Below are 19,827 nucleotides of genomic sequence, written 5' to 3'. Positions count from 1 at the left end.
TAACTTATATTTTCAATAATATTACCACTTTTGAAGCTGTGAGTTCAAAAACCTTGATAGTGCCATTGCAGCACATAACATTTGCATGCTGCAGTTTCAAAAGAATTCAATTTCAATAAGCTAAAAATTATATATTAGAAAAGCAAAATCGATTCTTCAGTAATCTATGATGAGATAAAATTGTTGTATAAATGCCAGCATTAGATGAGTGCAAATTAGCAGTGACAATTTGAAAAAGGAAACAAATCTTTAGATTAATTACTTCTTGGCCTATTCCAGTTGCGATTTTCCATGGAAAGCTATTGGGAAGTGAAAGGTTTTGTCGTAGAAGATATGCTTGGGAAGTGGTGACTTTGAAATCTTACTTAAAACCACCACTAGCGTTGACAGGGGTATTGTTGGAACTTGTAGAAAAAAATAAATAAATTGACTTGACTTTTGACCTGGTTTTCATTTTAGGAGCTTGGAAACTGAGAAATCATCGCGGATTTTTTAGATGCGGTAGCCTACATTACGCTGTTTTTAAAGTGTCTTGATTTGGGTCCCAAATATCCTCAAATTATGTGGTTGTGGGTAGGCATTAAACCCCTACTTTTGTGACCACGTAGAAACGACTGTCGCTGCCCACATGTAAGATCAGGCCTTACTGTTTCCCGGCGATCAACGACTTTGCAGTGCATGATTTTAGCTTTTAGAACCACAGCTTTATAATATGTTGTAGGCCTACAAGGCATAGTTCCTCTTAATCTTATAACCGCAAAGTTTGGCTCCATCGGCCCGCGAATCCGGAGGAACATACTGCTGATACTGCTTTTTCAGTTTTTGATAGGCACGTGACCACAATCCGATGCTGATTTGAAACATGCTTTACGGTGTGCTCTACACTCCGGTCAACGCAGTGTGATTCAGCCAGCTAAGCGAGCAAGTAATATTGCAAAATTCAATAACACTATGTCTTTTTTTCTTATTTGAGGAGCGGTGGATGGGGGTGGACTAGGGACGGTACATTACGGGACGCGTAACTCCGTTGTTCCTTCAACATTAGAAGGGTCAATTGCCAATTTGACATTTTTTTTACGCTTTACTGCTGGCTTGCTTTCAACTAAAAACCTTAAATTACTTTAAAGCCAACTTCACTCTTCTTATATAACCCATAAAAAGTAAAATATTTTGTAAATTACAAAAAAACGTAACCCTTGTAGTGTTGCGGATAAGTCAAAAGCGGATGAAGTTTCGCATCCCTATGATCTACAATCCCTAGGGTGGACACTGCGGGTGCCCTCCTGGCACAGAAGTCTCCCCACTGGTTACAACTTTGCCATAGAGGGTAACTGGCCTCTAGCTACGAGTAGGCTACCCAACAAACCAGTTTTCATAGCTGCAAGTTATTGCTTAGTGGTCGAACAGCAGCAGATTGAATCGTATAAATTCAATGAGCAAATAAGTTTTCGGGATGACACATTTAGGCCTAGCAGGCCAATTCTGGCCAAAAAATGATTCAATTGAATGGTAGGCTAACCTAAAGGCAGGATTTGTGTCATAAATTGGTGCAATACTGATGAGCACAGCCTCGTGGACTAAACGCGTTATCTATCGCTATCAACTCTTGCTACAATCAGCTGCCGAGAAACATAATTTTGAAGGCTAAAAGGTTACAAAAAAAACTCTTCAAAGCGACTGGCGTTGACACAGAAAGATGTAGCGTACTTGCAGATACGATGCAAAATTCACAAACCCGGTCGATATGGTATGTTAGCACCGACTGAGACATAAAGCTGTATTGGAATAATAAATAGCAATTGACACAAAACGTACAAATTGAATAACATTACTTATATCACCGAAATACCAAATTAAAACAGGTACTAAGTAGGCTACGTACTGCGTAGCCTACTCTACTGCTATATAATTTACAATCATATAAGCTTATAAATCCAAGGAACCTAAAACGAACACAGCACATCATTTTTCATTGCACTGGAACTGCACGAGAGGTGAAACTTACAGCCCCCACCGCTGACTGGGGGTACCACATCAATTGTTGTCTAAAAACAAGACATAATCCAAGACCTTTTCCTCGAAAAGGTAAAGAAAAGATATCAGTGATATTGAGATTTGCACATATGAACATATCAAGCGATGTTTTTGTTCAACAACATATAACGGAAACAAACGTTGTTTTTTCCTCTTCTCCAAATCAGCTTTTTGTAAAAGACATCAAACAATAGAACCTTCTGACTTCGCTGTAACGAATTTTTGCAAACAAGTAAGAGCCTGCCTTACGGAAGGTTGTTGGTGTTTCTGGTGATTTCTCAGACAACTAGCAACATCCGGGTGTTTTGTGAAAATTTACGCAAAGAAAAAGCCACATGCTCATAAAAGTGCTGTGTTTAGCAACAGTAACATTTCTTGTTGCTATTTCCTGCAAAGATATTACCAAACGTACAGCGGTACACCACTTTCTTGATTATTTCTGTGCGTCACTGATACAAGCGAATAGTTACGAGCGTGCCATTGCAACTTACGTCGGCATGTTACGCATGCTAGCAATTGTATTGGCAAGTCTGGAAGGCACCTTAGCTGCTACCGCACGAAACTCTTCCTTTGATGAGCTTGGGACACTTAAAAGGTCTTTCAACTGCTCAAGTTCTTTAGAAGTAGCTAATCCCAAAGAGTCTATGACATTTTCCATGTAATCTAAATCAGCTACAAGCTGTCGGGCCATCTGTGAGTCCAATGAGACGATCTGTGTGATAGCTTCCACGTAAGTGTGTTCCGTTGCCCGTACAATCGACCCCAACCACTGATCCGACATGTTCTCCATCTCACTTGAATCATCTTCCCGTGGCTTGGGAGGAAACGGAAGTCTTCCTGAGCGCAAGGCAACTTCCAGGGCACGATTTTCTGAAGCCTCGTCGTTCTCTACACCGGCAAAAGGCTCCAAATGTTGCGGCAATGTCATCAAGTACTGGCCGATATGTGTCGCCCGCTCGCTTGGAGAAACGCTGAACATTGGCATTTCGTTTTGTGAAACAACAGAATCGCTTTCTTCGAACGTTTTCGCAACAGCCGGAACGGAAGAAAGTTGTCTTCGCACGTGAGCAAAGGCGACATCAAACGTCAAATTGTGTGCTTGCTGATTGAGATCGTGGAAACGCTGCTTGGACTCAGAAAACACAGAAGAACCGCTGGAAGTGACGTCTTGGTCAGAAGAAACCATCTCGATCAACCTTCTATAACGAGATTGATCGCCGTATTTTAGATAGTTATAAGTCTCCCATGGCGCTGCTGCGGCTGGACCATCAAGTGTCGCTTTGAAGTTGCGGGATAAAAGGGCGGACAAGAATTGGTGTTGAAAGTCTGCAAAATGGACCAAAAGGCCACCACAGGTTGATATGATCCGGACGCAATGCTGAAATATCGTCCAATCTTCTTCGTCTTCGCAATTTGAATGGCTCTGTGAAGCAAAAGATAGAAACAAATTAAAATCCTAACCGCATATTTCGAGAGATGATAATACTGTAATAATGTATGGTTTTATATAGCGTTGTGTCCATCGCAGATATGCGTTGCTCTCCGAGATTTACAAAGCAGACAGCGTCAGTGAAGCCTTAAGGAGGCACAGCCGAATACATTCCGATTGCCGATGACAGAAACAACGAACTGAATAAATAATCTTTCCGCAATGCGAGAACTATCTGAATGATGTCAGTTCTGCAGCTTTCCATTTAAATTTTAAAGGGCGTTGAGTGCTAAGCTGCTAATGCTGCAGAGTGTGCAGTATAATGCCCATGATCACAATGAACCGTTTTAAAAACTGAAGATTTTCCGGCTCTCCCAACATCCAACACAGTTCGTGTATAAGCTCAGTGTCTCTTGACATTGAAGAATGATATTTTTTTGGTATGTGGAGCGATTGATGATAATTTTGTTACGTTTTTGTGTGATGAAATATTCCTGTTATCGTTTCCCGAAAAAGCAGTCGCTGACTGCTGCTGATGTTACGCAACAATTGTCTTAATGTATAATTGTCTAAATGCAAAATGGTGTTTTAGTTGGTTGTCCCACCTCGGTCTTCTTGATACCACACGACGAGGCGATTGTTCTCAGCTGCCGAGCGAACCGATCACAATATTCAATGAAATATTTCTCCAAAGCTTCAGCAGCATCACATGCTCCAATAAGACCTGAACACAAAGTTATGATTGAACGTAAAAGACTCATAATAACAGTTGTTAATAACACTGATCAACAAATTTTTCATAATTTTTTTAATCAGAGATATAAACAAGTAAACCTTTCTAGACTAATTTTCTGCGCTGATTCCAAATCTGCGCTCGTTTTTTCTCCAGCACATCAGGTTTTAAAAATATATGCACTTTAATATTTTAGGTATGTTTACGTATTAAGTCATAAAAATACGTTCTTAAAATGCAATTGGTAACCCAATCACAACGCATTGTAAAATTTGCATTGTGGAAGCTTGAGGTCAAAATTGTCACTATTAGGGAAAATTGCGTCGCATTTGTGTTGCTACAAGTCAAATTTAAACAACAAAACTTCAAATTTCTCAAAAACTTATGTGCTGGAGAAAAAAATAAGGACATTTTCGGAATTAGCGTCAAAAACCCATCAAGGATCACCTATCCAGATCTTCGTTTAAAATTTGCTGTTGACCAGTGTAATCTTTCATCAGGTCATTGGAGATTTGTTTGTTGGTTTGAATCGGCCCCAACAAAAGGATTCAAACCAACCAATCAAACTTATAGACACATTTCGAAGGTATTTTAATCTATTCCGCTCCGATAAGTCAGTTGGCTAAGCGCACGATTTCGTACGTGGAGAAACCGGAAGATAAAGCAGTGCTGGTACGGCTCTTGGAGTCTTGGGGTGTACGCCTCAGCAAGGCATTTCAAAGATTGTCCTCTGTTTTGCGACATTTGGTGAATGGAATTATTTACATACAGCAACTCTTCAACAAAAGGAAACGTCACTCTGTCAAACTCGGCTACTGAATGGTTCAAAGCGTATACTACAAGTGTGCAACACTACCAGGATTAAGCTCTCAAAGAAGCTGTTCTCAGTCCGAGAATTTCCACAATCAATCCGTTTGACTATTACATCTAATACAACTTCCCTCAGAGCAATCAGGCAAATAAACATCTAGCCTACTCCGCCAAAGTTGTACCAAGAGTTTGTGTACTGATACACAGTGCAGAAACTAGCAGTTCCGTAAATTTTTGCATATTTTAGAGAATTTCACGAAAACTTATGCATAGTATTTAGCAGTACTACTAAAATTAACCCTTTAAAAGAAAAAAGGTTTAAATCAAATATAGCGAAAAAATATGTACAAAAGTCATAAGCAAAGATCACCGTACCTGTAAGCTTATCGCATCTTTCCAACGATGACTGGGCATTGTCGAACAGTTTTTTGACAGAAGAATCCAGAAGCTGAGTCAAATCAATGATATCCCTGGCGTCTAGCTGAATGTCGCTTAGGAGTGATAACAAGGTTTCTGTCTCCATTCTATTGTACTGCAGGAAATATTGCATGTACGGGTGCCAGAGAGCGTCCGCTAGCTTGGCGAGCATGCTTGCTTCAATTTTTTCGGCATTATCTTTTTCTAAAGCTCGTTTGAGATTGAGCGTGAAGTTTCTTGTTGAGCCGTGAAGTTGGGAGAGAGTAATGAGCTTGTCTGATGCAAAGCCTTGAATAGCGTTGCCTATCAAGACTGCTGGACCAGAATCAACTGAGAGAGTCACTTCTAAGATCAGTTGAGCAACCATAGTAACAGAATCATTTCTTCCGAAGATACCAGAACACCATTTCACTTCTGTGTGCCACGTTGAAAGAAGTAATTCGTAAAATTCTCTCAGAAGAGAAGCGTCGGATTGTTCAACAGTCCCAGTCTCGTCGTTATTTCCTGATATCATTTCTTGCCATGTAGACGAAATCCGACCACGGTGGCATTTAAGGTAGTAGTTTTTCAGCTCCTGGTTTCTGTCACAAGAAAAAATATGGCGTCACATCGTGTCAAGTAGCACACAATGAACACAGCGACAACGTTAGTTTCCAATTTGTAGTAACTTGCTGTGAAAACCAGGACTGTGGAGTAGGGTGGTCCCGAAATGTATGGGAAAAATTTTTTTTATTCGAAACATTCCGACCACCCTACAATTTTTTTACATAGGCTAAAAGAAGGTAACAAGCTAAATTTCAGAAAAATTGGTTAATATTTAGAGGTGCCACACGAAGTTGCAAATCGGGTTAAGGGTGTTATTTCAGTATTTTGATTTGATACGATTCCCTAATGATTCGAAATCTTTTTTTGGTACTGCCGATTCGAAATAAAAATTCTCCAGTGCAGAATTTTTCTCTTCAAGCAAATTCTTTTTACACCCAAATCAATGAGTATTGCATAATTTCTTTGATGGCTAGAATTTGAAAGCGAAGCCAAGAACTTGCAAGATAGCAAGCATAGCGAACAAGTTGCAGTTCTAAGTTGAATATGCTACTTCTATGAAAAAGAAGAGGCAGGGGGAGTTTATAGACTGACAGAAGGTTAACTTTCATGCACTAAGGGGTCCTTAAACGATGAGCACTGATCGTAGTGTACTGATGAAGTTGTGAACATTTTTTTTTACTATGTTTTTCAGATGGCTAGCAACAGTAATAATAGTAGTAGGCCTATCGGTGGTGCAAAGCCCAAAACCAGAAAGGACAATTATGTTTGGTTGATTGGTCCCAAAACCAAGGAACTGTCTGGGAGAGAGCCAGGATTTATAACATGCACAGAAATACATGCAAGAGAAAGACTGGAAAAGTTATTTCTGCAATGGAAAGGACTCCAGAAGGCGGCTTTAAGGAGAACAGATACACATATGAAGAAAGAAGAAAAGTTCAGTGCTGATCTTGACAAACTGTTTGACATAGCACACGCGAAAGCATTGGATCTGACTACTATTGAAGAAGACCGGACTTTTCTGATGACACAAAGAGATGGACGAAGAGGTTTCCTAGGTTCAGTTGATCACGAACTTGCTGAGAAAGAAGCACGAACTGTCAAGCGGAAACAAGAGGAGCAAGCTCGAGCTGAAAAGGCAAAAGTATCATCTTCTGCAGTGCAAGCATGTTATCAAGAAGATATCTCAACATCGTCATCAGAGTCTGAAAATACTGAACAGTGTGAACAGTCCAGTTCTTCAGAAGTGCAGACACCAAAAACACGGAAATGTACAATTACAGCTAGAGCGAAGAATGTGATCTCTCCAGGACTAGCACAAGCTCTGGACCGAACCAAAGTCAGTGACAGAGCAGCTGTTCATATCATTGCTGCAACAGCTCAAAGTTTAGGCCACAATGTGGATGAATTGGCCATTAATCGAAAAACTATCCGTCAGTCAAGAAGGTCACTAAGACAAGAAGCTGCTATTTCCAGTAGCCTAAGGACAATTTCAGTCTTGAGATTCTTGATCCGGGAGTTAAGGTTGTTGTGCATTGGGATGGAAAGCTAATCCCAGACACAGCAGGGTGTCAGGACAAATACGATAGGTTACCAGTGATTGTATCGTATGATGGTACAGAAAAGTGGCTTGCTGTACCAAAGTTGACAAGTGGATCTGGACAATCGATGGCTTTGGCAGTCAAAAAAGTCCTGAATGATTGGGTACTAGAAGACAATGTTATAGCAATGAGTTTTGATACTAGGCCTACTAGCAGCAACACAGGAAAAAGGAATGGAGCATGTCATCTTCTTGAGGTCCAGCTAGAGAAGGAAGTTCTATGGTTGCCGTGTCGGCACCACATATTTGAACTAGTGATAGGTGCAGTATTCAACAATGCCATGGGACCGTCATCAGGGCCTGACATCCAGATTTTCAAGCAGTTTCAAGCGCGCTGGCCACATCTCAAGCAAGATGATTATGAAACCGCAGCAAGTGAACCTTCAGTGGAGATTTATATCACACCAGAACGTGATTCCTTGTTGATGTCTGCAAAGAAATATCTATGCAAACAACAACCAAGAGAAGATTACAGAGAATATTTGGAACTGATCATCCTCTTCCTTGGTGAATTGCCAGATCATGGTGTTTTGGTTATCAGAAAGCCCGGAGCTTTCCACAGAGCACGGTGGATGAGCAAGGTCCTTTATTCTCTCAAGATTTGGATGTTCCGGGCACAAGTAAAGCTGACAGCAAAGCAAAATAAAGGGCTTGCATAAGTTGTTCTGTTCGCAGTGTTGGTGTATTTCAGAGCCTGGTTTGATGCACCGGTAGCAGTTTCAGCACCAGCCAATGACCTGGCCTTCTTGAAGAATTTGAAAGCTTATGCCTCCATTAACAGCAGTGTCTCCAAAGTGACATGCAGAAAATTCCTCAACCATCTTTGGTACATGAGTGAAGAAGTTGTGGCATATGCATTCTTTGATGTTGGTGTTGCTGAAGAGAAGAAGCAAAGAATGGTTAAGAACCTTAAAAAGCCTGGAAAGAGTAGTCGTGCCGTGAAAGCCAGCTTGAAGATGGAAGAAATTGAAGCAAGTGAGATAGAAGACTTTGTTTCAGTAAAATCTATGCAGTTCTTCAAAGCTCTGACTTTGTCAACAGATTTCCTGCCATTGTCATCGTCACTGTGGCTGTCAAATGATGGTTACATTGCAGGAAAAAAGAAAGCACCACAGTTTCGAGTGCTCAACAACACAGCTGAGAGAGGAGTGGCTCTAATTCAGGAGTATATCCATGTTCTGACAAAGGATGAGAAACAAAGACAATGCCTCCTTCAAGTGGTGGCAGATCACCGCAAGAACTTTCCAGATGCAACAAAAAGAACTGTTGTTGCTGGGCTAAAAAACTTGGTTAAAGCTGGCATGCCCATGGAATAAACATTTGTTAAGGTCGTGATGACATTACAGTATAACATAGTACAGAAGGGTTTAGAAACAGTTAATAAGCCACACTATTTTATATTGTGTCTTGAGAGAAAAATTAAATGGCTTTGTGGCACCTCTAAACATTGTTCAATTTTAACCAAATTTTGCACATTAACTTCTTTTAGGCAATGTAAAAAAAAGGTAAGGTGGTTGTAACAAAATTTAAAAAAAAAATTTTTGGGACCACCCTACTGTGGAGTCTGAGGGATTTAGGCGTGTCCGGAGTCAGAGTCGTTAAAAAGGTACGACCCCGACTTGACACAAAACGATAAACCAAATTTTTGTTAGGAATCCTTTTTCAAAACAATGGTTTCTTGATCTCCGTAGTACTCTCTGAAACTTTACCCGAAAATACAAGTGTTTGTTCTTGTCAGTTATTGTGAAAGCTTCCGTTGCAATTTCGAAATTAATTTTTTTTTAAATGAATAAGGACAAAATTTGAAAAGATCTAGCAACACTGAAGCGTAAACGGCAAAGTGTAAATCTAGGAGTAAGAGTCGTTTGTTCTTCGCAAGCCTCCACAAACCTGATGAAAAGCGTGTTCCATAGTTTCCAAAAAAAGATTAATTAAAACTAAAGCTCTTTACTACATCAATAGGAATAGAAAAAAATGTGCTGATGATCATTTCATGCTTTTACTTTGTCACAAAAATGCGAGAATTAAACGATGAAATAAAAAGCAGTTTAGCTTAAAGAACCAAAAACGAGGACAACAATGACTGTAACTTGTCTTATTAAAGAATTGAGCAATTATTGCTGCAAGTAAATGCACAAGAAATCATAGAAAAATGTTGCACCTTCCAAGATTGATAAATATCGAAGAATAACGTTTGGCTTCTGCAGTGTTGTGTTGAGTGAAGGCGGCCACTACACTTGGGCTTACAGCGGTCTCCAGCCTATTCTTCAATGCCTCTAAGTGCACAACCTATCGCAACACAACCTGAACTTAAGAATGATTTATATGTAAATACGCAGCATTTAAAGACATCTGAACAACGTTTAGTCAGCATGGAAGGTTTTGGAGCTGACATTTAATTTTTGCGACTATTTTCAATTTGATCGTCCAGGGTTTATTCCCATTCACAAACAAAACTCACTCTAATCAGAAAATAAATAGCTCAAAATGTAGATACTGAATTCACGTCCAGCAAACGTTTCATGAACAAAATTCAACCACTTTGCTCCAAAAAGTAACACTCCCGATAAACACAAACAAAGGGGACTTCAGAGAGCCTTGGTTTAAAATCGTATCCTTCGTCATCACAAAACTTGCTTTATAGTTATCGATAGTCTAATTGGGTCGCAGTCCTACAAACCTGCCGCCTATAAACGAGATATTACGCTAAAATGTTGTATTTTCAGATAGATTGCTAAAACAGATAAAAATATGAGATCAGTTTTACCATTTTAGAACTTAACAAAATGTTGGTAAACACATGATCTTGTATCCAAAATTTTTCTTGAAATTAAAAGAACTGATTTAAGTCATACATTATGCTTAGAATTAGATGCAAGCAAAAGATCCTCACCTTGTCATCATAATCTGGACTGTTCTTAAGAACTTGCAAGCTCGCCCTCATGCTTTGAAGCTGAGAGGCTATAGCCTCGACATCTCCTGATCTAAACATATGCACCATGATAGCAACTGAATCCACAAAGGATGTGAAAAATTATGTAAGCTTAAAATTGCTGATACAAAATTGATTTTCATATTAGCTTTATGGCAAGTAGTGAAAATGTCAAAGACTAGAAACGAAGCCAGTCCTACATCGATAGGAAACACGAGACTACGTTATTGCAAGCCATTTAATTATAATATTTTTAAAGGGAGATACAAATATTAGGTTCACTGCCTTCTTCCGTCCACTTGATAAATATCACCAAAAGCAAGGCCTCAAGCTACATACAATAGCAGGTTGTTAGAAAGTCATCTGTTGGAAACCTGTGATTTTAACAAAAGCTAGGGTACATATTATTATTCATACATTGTAGATGATTAAGCATTTACTTAAATATATCCTCAATGGCAGATGCCAAACTTGACCAATTGTCTGCCTCCTTGAGCGCTTCACTGGCTTGTTCCACTCGGGAACGCACGTCATCGATTCGTACCAACACTTCCATTGAGTGCGAAGTGCGTTGTTCCACGCTTTTAATCTCATCTTTCACCTGCACCAAGACATCTATTTATAAGTGATAGAGAAAAAATGTAGAAACTTTTAAAATTGTTTGTGAAATTTCACATTTCACAATACATTTGAGTTGGGCCATGCAAATTGAGAGTCACGAGTGAAACAAATTCTATTTTGTTAGCAACCTCATGCAACCTCATACAAAACTATGTTGCATTCTATCTATATCACACTCTGCACATTATCAGGTACATAAATTCTCTTTAAGCAGCAATGCTGTCTGTCAAATATAATTAGTAGCAACTGTTTAATCTTTTAGGGTTATTTAAGACAAATCGCTTTGTATGTATTTTAACACAAAATCCTACCAGAGGAAACAATAAGCATTGATTGTATGGTAAAATGGATGAATGCATTGGGAATTAAACTGATATGAAAGGACTAATGCATAACTGTTTAATTTGAGTGCCATTGTTGACATCACTGTCAACAAAATTGGAAACGTTGTAACAGCATAAGCATTTGTAAAGCTTTAATGCAGGTATTGTAATGTCAAAAACTTAAACTTAAAAATCCTTCATATATCTATATGTAGAAGTACGGTAGTTTAAACTGGTTATAACTTATAAGAAGCTTTACACCTCAAGAACCAGCTAATGGAATAACATGTTATAATGATTTCAAATATGGCAATCTGAAAGCATCAGGAATAGATACACTATCTACAAAAATTAAAACTACAGTATGCATGAACATAAAGAGGAACCACAAGTGACCTTAAATTGGATGTTGAACAAGAGTATTAATTTCTATTAGCAAAAATATCTACTGATAGATATTAAAGCAATTGTGGTTTATGAAATAACTTTTCTATAAACTTGACGCAGTTAGAACTTCAACAAGTTAAAGCTTGCATGCAGGAAAACTGAACAGAAATTCAAGTTAAGAGTGCAATGTAATTAATTTGTTAACAATTATGTAATAAAATATGCACATATATTGGTGAATCCCCCAACCGCGAATTTTTTTTTTGAAGCACGAAATGTTTTTCATCACCCACTCTTTAATTCTGAAGATATATTATTTTGGTGGTAATCCACTTCTAGCTAGTTGCGTCTACCTTACAAAACAATTTATTTCAGGCGAAAACTCCATCAACTTCGGATAGACGGAACAAAAGCGTCACATGGGGGAAGCATTTTCGAGGAAGGGGAAAAATCCCTAATGCGTAAATGCGCAGTTGGGGAAATTCGTGGATACAACAAATCTTTCAATTGCACGTTTATTTCGTAATAAATTTGCTTCTATTTGACATGGTTAGCTCCTGCATACCTACTGATTATTTTCATAGTTTCATTTGAAAAAAAGAACAAACCTTGGCGTAATGGATCCCGAAAACGATGTTGGTCGGTAGGAAAATATGCATAAATTTCCTCGGATCCGCAATTTCCTAATTTTTATTTATTTAGTGAAAAAATATCAATCCAAAGATTTTAAAGACTTGAGAACACAATAGCAGAGTTAACATTACTCATCAATTGATTGATTGAATGTTTATCCTCGGACTGGGAAAGCTTCTTGCAGAGCTTAATCCTGGCAGTTTCGCATACTTGCAGAGGCTTTGAATCACTGACACAGGCCCGGTCACCGAGATTGGCAGAGAGAAGTTTCCGATTGTTGAAGTCATGTTGCTGGGAATTATTCCATCCAGTAGTTGCCGCTGAATGGAGAGAAGTCGTGAACGTGCGACGTGCGTTGCTCAAGCGCACATCCCGAGAGTCGAACCAGCACCGCTTGATCTTGAAGCTTCTTCGTTCCAGAAGTCACGCGCTAACCAACAGAGCTATCGGGCGGACGCCACTACACAACGCAACAGTGGAAAAAAGAAATTTATTAAAGAAATTAAAATGAACAACACAGCATAAAAAAAACAATCAATCAAAATCAATCAATCAAAAACAATCAATCAAAATCAAGCAATCAATCAAAAACGGTGTCCGACGTTTTCTTCGTAAACAGTTCTTCGTAAAGCAATTGTTCGTAAGCAACTTTTCGTAAAACAATTCTTCGTAAAGTTAATTCTTTGTAAAACAATTCTTCCCAAAGCATTTATTCGTGCATGCATGCAACTTCCTCACTTTTTCTATGACCTGATCAAAACGGATATATTTATATAGTCAGGAAGAACAGCTCATACGACGAAGAAGAAAACGGATATGACAAAAGCAGGGTTGCCAGGTCCACTTATGGAAAAAATGCCAAACAACTAAACAAAAAATGCCAAATGACCTAAAAAAAATGCCAAATAGGCAAATCGGAGCAAAATCAAAGGTTTCTTCATTAATAAATAATGGAATTGGTAAAAAATGGGTAAAACTGCAAAAAAGCTCAGCCTACACTTGCTGCTATTGCACAACCTAGCTATCTTCATTCTTGAGAGTACCGTATTCTTCAGAAAAACAATTTTGAAAAAATGCCTAACAGGATTTTTTTCATGCCAAACAACATAAAAAAATTTCAAATTTATGAAATTTGGCATTACAAATGCCAACCTGGCATCCCTGAAAAAAAGCATGGTGGCTATTGCGCAGTGGTAAAATTGCTCTAACCACGCTTCTTGCTATCGCTATGTAGTGGTTGCTGTTTCGAACTTTATTTGCCGCAAGGTGGTAGAGTATTCTTTTCTGATTTCATTAATCTTTCAGTGGTCATTGTAGGTTCACTAGAAGAGATTTAACAGCAAAGTTAGTGCAGACGGTCAGAAAGTTTTAATTTTTTTAGGGAAAGGGTTTTGGGACTAGGCCAAACATTTGCTGATTGCTAAAATCTGAAAAGCGGTTTTGGCCTAATTTTTAGTGCAGAAATAGGGATAGCAATCTTCTTGCCTGTGCCATTTCAGTTTTTGAGTTTGAACAAATATTAGCCTGTTTATTTTGAAATTCGTGATTGGGGTAATTTTACCAAAAATTCGCGGTTGGGGGAATCACTTATACATATAATATACATTAAAGTTAACCCTTAAATCCCTGGTGTCATCTTCATACAACACTCACAGTCTCACACCTTTATATAATTTGATATATTATATACACTTAAAAATACTACTTACATATGAAGCATATGAATACATATAAAACATGAAACAACTTAAAACACACTTCAAAAAACAACAAACATACTTGTTGCATTTGTTGCCACAGGAAAGTTGCTTCCTGTTTTAAGGTTTCAACATCTCGAAGAACTCTGGGAAGGTTGGAAACAGCTTGTTGAGAAATGTCTTCCAATGACTTGTTTACTTCTTGTATGTACCGTTGTAGCTTAGTCACCAAAGTAGCTGTATATGCCTCAAGTCGTTTTTCATCTTGTCGAGCACGAAATACCCCGTTTATCCAATCTTTCACATCAAAGTTATCATCCGAAAATTTAGAAAAATCCATAAGAAGTTTTAAGTGAATCGTGTAGCAGTCTACTTATGATTCTGTTTAAAACAAACAGAATTGGAAAAAAAAGTTGACAGCTCTAAGCATAAGTATCACAAGTAGGTTAACACGAGATATTGAAATTTGTGTGTGTATTCACATGAAAACACAAATAGATTGTAACACAAGTTGGTGCAAAAAATATTTTAATGGAATAATGTTTCATTCCTTTTCAGAATATTTCTCACATATGAGCAGGTTATCTGTACGTTAAACTTCAACACAGCTAAAGCTATGTCACAATTTATAAAAAATATTGGCAACGTTCAAAAAATACATATCCTTCCATTTGTCAGCCAACTTCAATACACTTTAAAACGGCACTTAAAAGAATCATTATTGTTTGCATTTGTGAAAATCGTTTTATCTGTATCATCTCTTAAACGTTTCTTAAGAAATAAATAGTGGATCATACAGTCATACACGTATCAGCTTATTTTAATAAATCACTTTGTAAGCAAAACATTTTTCAATCAAAATAAAAAAATGATGCTTTGGAACCTAGCTGTTAATGTATCATGTTAAAAAGTATGCACTAAAATCTAGCGGCATAACTACCGGATCATCACACAATTAAATTTATTCCATAAAAAGATGATAAATCCAAAACCATTGATCATTTGTGAAAAATACAGATAATCTCCCATATATTGCTGTCAAATATATGGAAATAAAAAAAACTCTTAGTTGATAGATTATGGTGTCATACAATCAGTTTGATCGATTCGAACCACTTCAGTTGCTGCAAATGAGCATCATATTTTAAACATATATACATGTGAAGCTCAAATAATCCACTAACATATTGAACAATGAACATAGTGTTCAACTGTTCATCGCCCAATTTTTATACAAATAGCATGAATTATGAATTCAGACAATTCATGAAAGCACTGGCTTAACATCACTTTCTAAAAGCAGCATTGCAAAACCGTGTCACAGTATTATGAACTAATCTATGTATCACAAAATTGCAGTTTTAGAACATAAAAAAGTATCTACATTATAATGAAAGGTAATCACTGTAATTCCATTTGTGGTGTTTTTTTAATGTTTGCTTGAGTTTTAGTATGCAAATTTCTGTTATACAGTAGAATTGGGTCTGCTACTATTTAGTGAGTCCGATTCGGTGAGTCTGATTCGGTGAGTTCCTAACCTCTAACCCTAACCCCTAATCCTAAAACGGCAATGATAATTAGGCTACGGTACCCGATAATTTTTAAAAAAAAATTGAAAAAATCCCCCGTTAAGGGATCGGACTCACCGAATCGGACTCACCGAATCGGACTCACCGAAACGGGCCATTCCGGTAGAATTCCCCTATAACGGCTTCGTTTATAACGTCAATTCGCCTATTACATCACATTTCGCTCGGTCCCGGCAGAATTCCTATCTTTACATATATACATTGTAGTTCGGCTACAACAGCATCGCCTATAACGTCAATTCGCATGTAACAGCACCCTTTATTGGTCCCCAGACGTCTTTTGTTCGTTTATAACGTCACTTTAAGCCATCACCTTCACCACGAACGGTCAGTCTTTTAATCCAGTTAGCGCTGCTGCTTGCAAAATATCTTCCCTTTATTTTGCTACGTCATTCGCAGCAGGGACTTTAATTAACTGAATTAACTTTTTTTCCCGCGTTAAAAACTATCACGTGTAAAAACAGCTCTACAGCTGACCTTTAAATAACTCAAAGCAACAGTCACGACGATAGCGAGCAAATCCTACATTATTTAGCAAAAGCTGAACGCTATGTGGTGGAGAAATCCGTGTCAAAACCGAAACAGCTGAAGATCAATGCCTTTTTTGCTAATAAACAATGAACTTCTCTAGGACTACTGTATGTAACGAGCGATATTGCGCAAATTTCCTGTAGCTTTCGCTGTAGGTTTTTTTCAAAACAATTTCTTTGTTTACTGTATTTTCCGGAATGGCCCGTTTCGGTGAGTCCGAACCCTTAACGGGGGATTTTGTCAATTTTTTTTTAAATTAGTGGGTACCGTAGCCTAATGATCATTGCCGTTTTAGGGTTAGGAGTTAGGGCTTAGAGGTTAGGAACTCATCAAATTGGACTCACCGAATAGTAGCAGACCCGTATTTTCTACGTGACTTTTGTCTGTTTGGTGGTACACAGTAAACCTGACTAGATTATACACTTCTTTCTTTAATCAAAAGACAGTTTTGGAATAGTTTGCGGTAATTCGTCTATAACGTCAATTCGGCTATAACGTCAGTTTTTGCAATCCTCTAGAGGTGCCGTTATAGGTGAATTCTACTGTACTAAAATTTAAAACAAAACACACACAAAACAAAAAGAAAAAACAGAGATTTTTACTTTCAGTCACCACTTTGCTCTCATGATGCCTGACATTTGTCCATGATCTGCAAATTGACGAAACATAATTCTGCTGATTCTCCATTTTTTTCGATTTCCACGTGGACGTGAAGTTAACATGCATCGATTTTTTATGCCATCACGACAACTTTGCTTTGGTAAAGTGCAAATTTCTTGATCAGCAAGCTGCTTCAGTTCTAAGGGAAGAAAACCATTAAATCTGATACAGTTCAATCGAGCTCGCAAAGGTCCATGCAATACGCACAATGCACGCTTACGAGCATCTTTCTGCATTTGCCAATTCTCATGCCAAAGTATGTGGGATTTCCGACTTAGATCTCCTCGTTTCTGCCATGCATTCGGCTGAAGATGATCTGGCACAGGAATATAACCAACAGTTTCATGATCAGGGGGTATTGGGCCACCTTTTGGTATGACAGCACTCGTTTTCCAAACTTGTTTCTGATGGCTATTTACTAATTTGTTATATTTGCTCAAATTTCGACTTGAACATACTGATAATCCATTCAGCAAATGAATGCTGTTAAGCAAACTTTTTTTAAAATTTTTTAAACTTAAGCTGTGTGTCATCTTTAAAAAAACTGCAACAAAACAGGTATGTCAAATTTATTTATGCACTACTGGTATATAATACAGTACATACACACTACAGTATATATACTCATAGGCGTCAATTTTTTCTTAGAACAGAGGAATTCTGGGTGGGCGAGAGTTTTCAAACAGATTTGATTGAATGTGTATGTTCGCAAATTCGCAATGGTTAGTCTTTCTCACAAAGACTGTGCAGCAATTAAGCTTTAATAAGTTTGATGCTTGCTTTCTTGCGCCTTGCGATCTTATGAGCGTTGCTAAACTGAACAAACTTCTTTTATGTTTTCCTTTGCGACCTAAAAAGCGCGTGACGCATGACCTGTTATCTTTAAAGTGGCACTTTCGGATCTGCCGCAAAATGTTCGGACAGGTGACTGCTGACTGTTCCATTGGTCTGCGGCAGATAACCGATTGTTTTCCGAGGCCCACAAACAGCAGCTACAGTAACAAGTACCATCAGGGTTAAGACGCATCCACTGGAATTCGAAAATAAGCTTCCTTTGCAACACACGACCTTCCCGAGCCGGAAGCTGATCCGGCATCATGCTAATGTCAAATGGAGCAGGTGGAGATCTATGGCTCATGCTGTCTTCTACAACCACTGTCCATCCTTGAAGCACTGCTTTCTTCATCAATGTCATCTCTACGTTCATTCGTGCTGGACGTGGCTTCTTCAGCGTTATCATCTCGACGCCTTTTGGAAGCTGGTTTTAGTTTTGGGCGATATATCGAATTTTCGATACGACATCTTTTCAATATCGATATTTATTTCAATTTTGTTCAATATTTTAACTATTACAGCCCTAACTCATAACTGTAAACCCCTACAAAAACGTTGCCAAGGCCAAACGGCAAAAGTTGAAATTGCCTTGGCAATTGCTGTGAACGTTTATTACGAACAAAATTGTACCAAGACATGTAAAACGAGAAGCGAAAAATATACTAGAGTAGTCTATCACGACCGCACTGTTTGATTTGTTGTGATGTAATAATACCATCATCATCATTAAGTTCCTTACTCTCGTCAAGGGTTGGAGGCAATGCGACGGCAAGTTTCTCTGTTGTGAGATTTTTTTACTGCAGTTTTGTAATTAAGTCCTGACCAGTCTTCAATATCATTAGTCCAAATTCTCTGCCCCTATTTCGTTTGCCGTTCGTTTTTCTTTCTAGTAGTTGTCTATGAATAGAATTATTGCAAATCATGTCGCCAAAATATTTCAATTTTCTTGATTTAATTGTTTGTAGAATTTCAATGTTGGTTTGTATTCTGGATAGTACATCTTTTCTAATAATACCAAAAGTAGCGATAAAGCGAGCAACACGATACGCACGCTGTTACAGTAATTCACGTTAAATAACTCACGGGGGGGGGAGAAAAGTTAAATTTGGGTTGATTCAACGTTCGAGTCCGCACAAATCGATTTAATTTTTCCGGCGAGTTATATTGCATAACAACAATGCTCAATAAGAAATTTACGTTTGTTTTACATTAATTCGATATTTAGCGACGTTGAATTATCATAAAATAACGTTAATTGCTCAACCAGGTACCAGTAACAAATTAATAACGCCCTGCAAGAAGATTGCCTCGATTTACGTATCCACTAACATCCACTAACTAATTTCGGCACAATTGGGATACTGCGAGCAACACAAAGTCTGTTTAATAAAGAACTAGCTGTCAGAATCGGAATCATCAGATGCTGTATCGGAGGATGAGGTTGTCGTGTCATCACTGAAATTGAACACATCAAGAGGCTCATCGCTTGGCTCATCTACACTGGTTCATCATCGCTTGACTCATCTACACTGTCTTCGCCGTTCGCAATTAAGCGTCCATGTTTTGCTGCTTTCATGCTTTGATACCCATCCACACGCCTCTTTCTTTTTTGCAGAGCTCCATCAGGGTGTTGACTAAGGATCAAATCCATGGCTGTGGCATAACGACTGGGAGGAATGTCTAACGCTAACCTTACAAGCGCTCGTGTGGCCTCGGCATTTTTATTGTCGACGCTAATGCGCCATTCATGCATTTATGTCGACAATCACCTCCCTCGGCAACTGCCGACACTAATTTCGAAGACTGAGAAACTTTTTTCTTAATTAGAACAAAAACATCGAAAAGTATCAAAATATTGAGTATTTTTTTTAAACACCGTATCGTTTTGTTTTTTTCAATATCGCCGAACACTAGCTGGTTTTAAAAATCCGCGAATAGACGTTCGACTTTGCTTCATGTTTAACTTTTCAATAATGAAATGACAACATCGCGCGGTGCCCCAATTTATACTCAGCAACAAGTTTGTGAGGAAAGATTTGTAAAACGCGATTGTT

At 38.3% G+C, this 19,827-nt stretch overlaps 1 protein-coding gene across 1 annotated transcript; it reads right to left on the bottom strand.

The window, feature by feature from the left end:
• Positions 1–1,732: 1,732 nt before the first annotated feature.
• LOC145764513 (conserved oligomeric Golgi complex subunit 7-like) lies at positions 1,733–16,887 on the bottom strand. Its single transcript, XM_082576132.1, has 7 exons — positions 14,242–16,887; positions 10,939–11,099; positions 10,460–10,550; positions 9,728–9,855; positions 5,382–6,004; positions 4,069–4,187; positions 1,733–3,457 (listed from the first exon to the last, which is right to left on the bottom strand). Exons 1-7 carry the CDS (start codon positions 14,497–14,499, stop codon positions 2,522–2,524), a joined length of 2,316 nt encoding a protein of 771 aa, XP_082432258.1. The 5' UTR covers positions 14,500–16,887; the 3' UTR covers positions 1,733–2,521.
• Positions 16,888–19,827: the final 2,940 nt, after the last annotated feature.

This window comes from Aplidium turbinatum, chromosome 2, assembly GCF_918807975.1.
Source record: "Aplidium turbinatum chromosome 2, kaAplTurb1.1, whole genome shotgun sequence".
Classification (NCBI taxonomy): domain Eukaryota; kingdom Metazoa; phylum Chordata; class Ascidiacea; order Aplousobranchia; family Polyclinidae; genus Aplidium; species Aplidium turbinatum.
Note: the sequence above shows the minus strand (reverse complement) of the source record. Positions and strands in the feature narration are given on the sequence as shown.